Source organism: Loxodonta africana, chromosome 4, assembly GCF_030014295.1.
Source record: "Loxodonta africana isolate mLoxAfr1 chromosome 4, mLoxAfr1.hap2, whole genome shotgun sequence".
In the NCBI taxonomy this organism is placed as follows: Eukaryota; Metazoa; Chordata; class Mammalia; order Proboscidea; family Elephantidae; genus Loxodonta; species Loxodonta africana.
In genome coordinates this window covers 89,539,831-89,548,685 of record NC_087345.1, presented here as the reverse complement: position 1 = coordinate 89,548,685, position 8,855 = coordinate 89,539,831, and the positions used below count along the sequence as shown (strand labels likewise).

The following is an 8,855-nucleotide window of genomic DNA, read 5'->3' as shown; positions in this document are numbered from 1 at the left end:
ATGGGAGGCCCAGGACTGCTTTAGATTCTTAGAGAGTGAGGAGAAGGGAATTTCCATTCTTGGCTTGCCTTCACAGTTCAAGAAATGAGAATTTGAATTTTGTGTCTGAGTGTGTTGGGTGCTCAATTTGATCTACTGTAGTGCTTCCAGTTTTTCCCTGTTGTGAATATTCTTGTGATACACATCTATGTAAGCACATCTCTCTGCATTTGTACTATTTCCTCAGGATATATTTTTAGAAGTATAATTCAAAAGTATGCTCATTTTTTGATGCTCTGGGTACATGTTGTCAGGTAAGTTTCTTGGTCAGGAAGGCAATTCTAAGTATAAACCAAACATTCTATGCTCTTGTCAAATGTTCTTTTGATTTGGTTGGCCAGGAATATGTTTCTCTAACTGGAAATTAAGGATGAGTGGTGGGACAGGGGATGGCATGGCCTCAGACACCAATCAGAAGGTGGACCAGATCCTTCCCATTTCACTTGCTAAACATTTAGGATGGGATCTGATATGAGGTGGAACCCTGAGCATCACAATGCCAAATTGCTGTTTGTTAAATTTCTGTAAGGAGGGGGTGAGGAATACGGGGACTTGGGGTATCTCTCAAAAATGAGAAAGATTTTGTGAGGCGAAAAGTCTTAAGAAAGATTGGTGCCAAGGCAAAGAAACTGAAACAATGCAATATATTATAAGTCTGCTTTATTTGGCAATGACAAGAGATCAAAGAGCAAAGAAAACATCACAGGGATACAGACTCTGTACATCACAGGACTTGTCACCTGCGCCTTCACGGCCACTGCAAGGGAGGATCACAACACTTGTAAGATGGGGAACTCCAGGCCACTGGAAATCAAAGGGAACTTGTCCTATTCTGGAGTATAATCCAGACTGAATTTCTGTAAATACCAGTGGCAGAGGGAATTCTGTTGAAACATTTAGCCTCAGATGCAGGATATTGGCGGCAAGAGATGGGTAATTTAGTAACAAAGCGAACCATCGCATGAGATTAAATTATCATGTAAACTCAGAGGCCGACATTGTGATGGTGTGAAAAGGGAGCTCAGATGGAGCAGGTATAGGCAGAGAGAGGAAATGAGGACACTAGGCAACATCAGCTCTAACTCAGACAGCAGAGAAGACGAGAGACCAGGAGAAGAGAGGCAGCCTGAGGTAGAGGCTGTGCCGCTGGCGATGGGCCTGAAGCATTGGAGAACCGGAAGCTGGTGGTAGAACTTCAGTGCTTGTAGCTCTTCCTACTGGAGGATGAGGTGGTGGTATATTTGATGGTGGAACTGCTGCCCCCAGCAGAGCTGAGGCCACCTCCAATGCCTCTGCCACTCCCGGAACTGAAGCCACTGCTGTAGGAGTAGCCACTGCCTCCACCCAGGCCTAAGCCACTGCCAACACCACTGGAGCTGCCATATCCACTGGAGATGGTTGACTGAGACACAGCTGTGAGGGGTAGAGAAACAGGGAAACAATGAAACATGGTGAAACTCCTTTTGGCACCCTGAATGCAGAAGAGCAAAGGTATTGCAGGAAGGCACGCAAAGGTACTTACAGATATTTACTGGTCCAACGCCTTCCCCATTCAGCCTATGAGAAGAAACACAGGGAAGATGAGATTTCAGGGAGCCATTCACTGAATTAGTGTGGGAAGCCTCAATATAAGGAATAGTCCAGGGGAAATGGTCCTTTTCGTTGTTTTCCAAGAGTAGCAATTATGGTCATGACTATAGTGGCCAAATGGTGTGCTCAGGGGCTGGATATTGGGGAGACACCACCCAGAAGTTTGAGAAAGTTGTAGGAGTTATCCACCTGCACTCCTCGCCTTCCAGCAGCTTCCTGTAGGTGGCAATCTCCACGTCAAGGGCCAGCTTGACATTCATCAGCTCCTGGTACTCCTTCAGCAGCCGGGCCATGTCTTGCTTGGCCTTCTGCAGGGCATCCTCCAGCCCCGCCAGCTTGTTCTTGGCATCCTTGAGGGCCATCTCCCCACGCTGTTCAGCATCAGCAATGGCAGCCTGCAGGCTGGCACACTAGACAGGGAAAAAGAAGAAGAAAGAATGTGTAATCTCTTCCTTCAGGGGTGACTATTCCTGGTTCCTCTTCTTTCCCAGTGATGTAGAATCCTACAGCACAGAACTGATGGAGGAAGAGCTTTGACTCTTCTTACAAAGTCTGAACACTTTAAAACTATTCAGGTTTGGGAGCCGCTTGATGAAAACCCATGCTGATTTGTGCTAACCACCCTGAATGAGGACGTGGGTGGCGACAGATGGAAGACAGTACAGTGAACGTAAGTCCAGGGGACATTGGAATGAAGATTCTCACTTCATTTTGTTGTATTGTCTCCAAAGTCAAACCAGGACCATTATTGATGATCTGATGAGGATGACACACTAACCTACATGAAATTAAAAACATCCTCAGTGAAAGTGATGGGTTTTCACTTCACACTCTAAAGATCTTGCCTTTTTCTCACCTCAGTCTCCAACACACTTGGGCAACACTGCTCTTCACACTCTGCCTTTTCTCCTCTCTCTTTTTTGACCTTTGACTTGAACAGACTTGCCACTAGATTTCTCAAGCTTTCTGCATTTTTCCTTCCCAATATGTTCCTTTGCAATTTCCAAGTCAGTCATTCTTCTTGTGTACATCCTTTATAATGCCTCTAGCCTAAATTTTTACAGATCTGAACACTTGGGAATGTTTCCCTCCTCATGTTCATATCGCACTCTTGGTTTGGATCATCTTTCCTCCCCTGCTGTTCCTTCAGAACCCAGAAATCTGCACAGATGATGGTTGATGACTGCCTGATTGACTAACAAGGGAATGTTGCTTTCATTCACCATCGCCCTCTTTATTTCCCTCTATTCCCCCACTATTGTACCTGCTTCTTGACATGATCGATCTCGGACCTCAGCCTCTGGATCACACGGTTGATCTCAGAAATCTCCTGCTTGGTGGTGCGCAGGTCGTCACCATGTCTGCCTGCGGTGATCTGCAGCTCTTCATACTGTGGCCCAGAGAGAGAGAGACACTGGGTATGGGTTTTCACATGCCGACAGTGGCTTTCAATTCTTGACCAGGCATTCAAAAAACTTGAACCTAATGGTTTCTCATCTAGGGAATGTGGGAAAAGTTGATGTTTCAAGGTTTTTAGCTACTGTACAACTGAATCACATAGCATTCTTATTATTGGACTACTGTTGATCTTCTTCTCTTCCGGGAAGGTGATATTCTGTACAATGTTTCTGAGACCCAGGATTCAGGAATAAGATAAAATGAAAGATCACTAGCTGCTTATCTAAGGTAGTTTCCTCTTGCAGTTGCATTCTTTTACTTAATATATTTGGGCATAAATACTGTAAATGTCCACTTTAACCATGAAAGGACATATATCCTGTGAGATGACCCCAGCTTTTCTGAAATACATTTCTCAAATCAAGACCACTTTCTTGCTGGTTCAGCTAACTGGACCATCAGCGAGAGGGGCACAGGTTTCCTCACAGCTGCCAACTCACTGCTCACCTTGGTCTGGTACCAGGACTCAGCCTCAGCCCGGCTCCTCTGAGCTATCTCCTCATATTGGGCTTTGACTTCAGCAATAATGCTGTCCAGGTCTAGGTTGCGGTTGTTGTCCATGGACAGGACCACAGATGTGTCTGAGATGTGGGTTTGCATCTGAGACAGTTCCTGCAGGACAGAAGATTGTAAGATCACCTTTTCCAGAGACATTCACAGGGGATCCCAGCCCAAGAATCTTCCACCCATTACTGAACCCCACTAGACTACATAACCTGGGGATAGAGATACTTACTGCATCATAGAAGACTTTCAGGAAATTGATCTCATCTGTAAGACTATCGACCTTGGCTTGCAGTTCAACCTTATTCATGTAGGCAGCATCCACATCCTGGGGAAAGACCAACACCTTAAATCAGCTGAGCCCTCATCCCCAGCCTGTTCAATTTTTAGGCTGTCTACCAATTCTGCTCCTATAAAGAAACCTGAATCCATGATCTGAATCAACCAACCTTCTTCAGAGTCACAAATTCATTCTCTGCTGCTGTGCGCTTGTGGATTTCATCTTCATATCTAGAAGAAGAAAAAGGTAGAATAGAATTTAGCCAGTGGGTAAGATGATATAGAAAGGCAGCCTGAGATCTGATGCTGTCCATAAAGATTAATAGTTACAAATTTAGCTTTCTTTCCACAGAGAGCATAAAGAATGATTTTTATGATTCATCAATTTCTTTCCTTTATTACCCTTCCTCTTCTACCCCTACTTCCCTGTTGTTTTTCTAATTTGGCTGTAGACGGTAATTCGTGAGTTTTATTTCTATGGGACTGGTTTTGCTAAAGAATTGTAAAGCCCATTTTATATCTGGTGATATCTATTTCTTAAAGGGCCATCCTCAAGGACTAGCCCTACAAATTCTCTTTAACTCACTTCTTCTTGTAGTCCTCGACCAGGTCCTGCATGCCTCTGAGCTCAGAGTCCAGGCGGCTTCTCTCCCCAAGGATGCTGTCCAATTGCCTGCGGAGATTGTTGATGTACTGCTCGAACAAGGGTTCCAGGTTCTGCCTCACGGTCTTGGTGCCCTGCTCCTGGAGCAGGGTCCACTTGGTGTCTAGGACCTTGTTCTGCTGCTCCAGGAACCGTACCTGGAGGGGAAGGAAACAAGTGGTCACGCGTAGGCAAAGGAAAGAAAGAAGTGCCTGTGTTCTCAGGTCTCCAAGCAGGTCTGGGAAGTCTCCATGGTTCTGGCCTTGGAGGAGCAGCTCAGGGCTCAAGCTGAGAGTTCTGCTTCCCAAATGTTTTTCCTTCACAGTTCGCAGACCCTCCATGGAACTCCCCCAAGGGTTTTTGAGCTTTTCTCAGCCCCTAGTTATGGAGCCTATCAGTGATTTTCAACACTGTCTGTCCTCCTGAGCAGAAGAAACATAAATTTTGTTAACAAAATAGCATTTACAGGATTTATTCTACAAAACTTTTTTTTTTAGTAGTAGCCCTGGTTGCTCATTGGTTAAGCACAATCGAACCAAAAGGTTCAGGGTTTGAACTCATGAACCTGTGTGTGGGAGAAAAATGTGGCAGTCTGCTTCCCTAAAGATCACAGCCTTGAAAACTCTATGAGGGTATTTCTACTCTGTCCTATTGGGCCACTATGAGCCAGAATCAACTTGATGGCAATGAGTTTGTTTTCGGGAGCAATTAGAAGGGATGTTAACTGTTCCCTAATTGCTAGATTGGAATCCAAGTTCCCATTCAGTGCATGAGTATCCTCTTAAACATTCTTGAGTGATGGTCATCCTCTTTTTCTAGAATAAGCTCTTATTTCTATAAATTCTATAAATGCTTCTGCACCTGGGCAAAATATTCTTTCCTTATTATTTTTTAAATAACTTATTTTAATTTTTGAAGAAAATACATGCAAAAAAGGTACACCAATTCAATGATTTCTATGTGTACCATTCAGTGACATTGATTACAGTCATTAAGTTGTGCAGAGTTTTTAGCTATCCTTTTCCAAATTCTTCCTCCACTATTAACATAAACTCATATTCTTCCCCTCCTTTCCAGAGCTCAGGGCTCTTTATGACTGGACTTTCCTTTGTAATTGCTTAGAAACTTCACAAGTAAAAGGGAACACATTACATTCTTCTATTTCTTTTCTATATTTCAGGATCGTCAGAAGCTGATAACTCTTGCTAGGCAGGAATGAGGGCCACTGAAGAGATTAATTATTTCAAAATTATTTGCATCACCTCTGCCTGTTGCCAACATGGAGCCAGTGTGGCATCCTCGTGGAATGCTAATCAGGGCCCCTCCTCTCTCCTCCTAAGTCTCCCCACTGGCAGCAAACTCATTGTTTCTCAGTTAGAAGACTCTGAAATACCTGATGGAGAGAAAAACATTGTCATGTCTCACCTTGTCGATGAAGGAAGCAAACTTGTTGTTGAGGGTCTTGATCTGTTCCCGTTCCTCAGTCCTCACTCGCTGGATGGTGGGGTCAATTTGCAGGTTCAGAGGAGTGAGGAGATTCTGGTTGACAGTGACCTCTTGGATGCCTCCAGGTGGGCAGACAGGGAAGCCCCCATAGCCACCACCAAAGCCAGCTCCACCACCAAGCCCAAAGCCACCACCAGCTCCACCGCCAAAACCAAATCCGCTCCCGGCTCCTCCTCCAAAGCCATAGCCACCTCCAACTCTGCTGCCACATCCACCCCCTGTGATGTAGCTGCCCCCTCCAATGGAGATCCTCTTGGAGCCCCCCAGGCCATAGAGGCTCCTGCTGCCAAAGCCAGCTCCTCCACAGGCCCCACCGAGGACACCACCGCCCCTGGAGCGGGACACTGAGACGCTGCTGAAGCCTGAGCGGTTTACTCCAGGGACTCTGGCCGAGCTGGTGCTGAAGCCACGGCGGATGATGGTGGATTTGCTAGACATGGTTCTCTAAAGATGAGAAGGTGAGGAAAGTGTGAGAAGCTGTGGTGTGGAGCTGACAGGAGGGAAACTCTGAGCAGGGCTTCCCAGCGCACTTTATATATGGTGAGAATGGGCTGGGCTCAGCCCTGGAAGGAGAGCTTGCAAGGTGGGAAGGGCTGAGCTTTACAAAGAGTGAGATCACACCCAGGTTATTAGAAAAGTTATGAAATGTGAGGGTTGCTGTTTTAGTTTCCTTTAGTCAGGGAAAAATTCTCCTGCCTTCCAGCTTTGACTTGATCACAATACAATAAGACTATTCCCAATTCACTGTAGTCAGGAGTTAGTCACTGTCTCCAGCAAAGGTTGGACATTTTATGGTCGTGTATCACAATGCACCGAGTGATACTGAGTGATCTCTTCTCCCCGACCTAATCTTTCCTGCCATTTGGGACATTAGAGATCAGATGTAATCCATTGCATATGCCCCAACAGAAGGATCACTGTGTTCTCAATAAAAGCCAATATTAAGTTAAAAATTTTTTCTTTTAATTATTTATTCAGCTGAAAAAGTAGAACAACAAAATGAACTCCTATATACCCACCACCCTCTCTGTATTTTCTATAAACTAGTAGTTAAATCTAGAAGCTAAGGAAGTTTCTTTTATGTATTTACCTTTTTCCCGATGTAGACATAGTTGAATGTCTACTTATAATATTGAATATTTTTTATTTACGCATTTATTCACATATTTAAAATTGAATATGTAACACACATTTATGAAACAAAGTATGTGCTTCAATTAAGACTATTCCCCAGCCACTCAGTTCCCCTATTTGTAGGAAAGCACTGTTACCGGTTCCTTGTATATCCTTCTAGCAGCTTCCCTTCTTTATGCCTTTCTGCAGTGTGGGTTCTCTCTCTGTGTATACAATCTCCAGTCTCTCATGTATATTCTCTTTTCCTTATGGTTTCCAATTATGCTTGGAAACTGTTTTGTCTTTCATAGTTATATTTTTGCTTGCAGCTCTTTTCACACTCTCCGATCCTCATGTCATATTGCTGGCTTCTCTCAGCCTTCTTCTGTATGTCCATCATTGGGCATTCAGCAATGTCTAATCCCTTTGTGCTGCTTTTAGTTTGGCCTTTGTTTCTGACATGGCTTCCTTTATTTACTTATTTTCTCTGCTTTTTTTCTGAACTCTGCAATCTAATGTTTTATATTTTATTGTTTTAGTCTATGGTCCCTTCGTTCTCCTTTGATCTAGAGGTAATTATTTCATTGAGCTGTTCGTTAATATTTCACAGTGACTTATTTTCTGGTGAGTGTCCTTTTTCTGCCTTTTGTTTTTTCTGTTCCTTTGATTTTTTACCGTGTAGTATCTTTTGTGGGCCCTGAGATTTTTCCTTACTGGATAGTAATCATCTTTGATTGAGGTAAAGTCCTCCTGGCATAGCCATACGTTGCAGAATGTATTCTGAGTTGAATTCTGACTCATAGTGACTCCTTAGGACTGAATAGAGCTGCCCAGAGGGTTTCCAAGGCTGTAAATCTTTATGGAAGCAGACTGTCACATCTTTCTCCCATGGAGCGGCTAGTGGTTTAGCAGCCAAGTGCATAACTTCTGTGCCACCTGGCCCCTGAGGGGAGATATTGGGGCCATATTCCAGGACTGTGTGAATAATTCTTTTTATCTTTAATTCTAGCCAGTCAATCAAGATCACTGGTGGGTGGTTTACAATTCAGTCTCTGTGTTTTCTTTTTCTTACCAAGAAATTGTGCTACAAATGAGGCTTACCTCTGATTCGTTATTCAGCCTTGGCTTCATAGCATCTGGAGGCTTCATGACAAATGGGGTCTTGCCCCCAGCCCACACACCCTGTTCCCGTTGTTGCAAACAAGGGATTCTTGGGTTTAGACCTGAGGAAGTGCCATTGGCATTGACTTTGCATGAGTTAAATGAGTCAACAGTGCCTGGTATGTAGAAAAACCTCAATGCGAGGCTTTGTTTGGTTTTGCTTTGTGCTTACAATGTTGTTTGGTTTTGTTTTGTCGGTTTTTGAGAGTGTTCTTCACTGGCCTTTTCTTGGATCTGCAGCTGTAAGCATCCCTCTCAGTATTCCTGACCCTTTTGATTATACTTTTCTATTTCTGTGAGTCCTTCTTCTGTTTTTGGTTCAGAGATTTTAAGGTCTTTTAATTTTAATTTTGGTGATTGGAGTTTACTTTATGCTTCTAGTTCTCCTGGTTGTTTTTTTGGTAATTCCTGAAGAGAAGAGGGAAATGCCTCACTTTCCTCCACTAGGTTAAATTTAGATGGTGGTGTAGTGGTTAGGAGCTATGGCTGTTAACCAAAAACTTCAGCAGTTTGAATCCACCAGTCACTCCTTGGCAACTCCATGGGGCACTTCTACTCCGTC

At 44.0% G+C, this 8,855-nt stretch overlaps 1 protein-coding gene across 1 annotated transcript; it reads right to left on the bottom strand.

Annotated features, from left to right (window-relative positions):
- Window positions 1-1,146: 1,146 nt before the first annotated feature.
- On the bottom strand, window positions 1,147-6,506 carry LOC100666418 (keratin, type II cytoskeletal 6A). Its single transcript, XM_064284189.1, has 9 exons — window positions 5,939-6,506; window positions 4,457-4,671; window positions 4,041-4,101; window positions 3,824-3,919; window positions 3,535-3,699; window positions 2,894-3,019; window positions 1,819-2,039; window positions 1,562-1,596; window positions 1,147-1,452 (listed from the first exon to the last, which is right to left on the bottom strand). Exons 1-9 carry the CDS (start codon window positions 6,455-6,457, stop codon window positions 1,235-1,237), a joined length of 1,656 nt encoding a protein of 551 aa, XP_064140259.1. The 5' UTR covers window positions 6,458-6,506; the 3' UTR covers window positions 1,147-1,234.
- Between the last annotated feature and the right edge of the window lie 2,349 nt (window positions 6,507-8,855).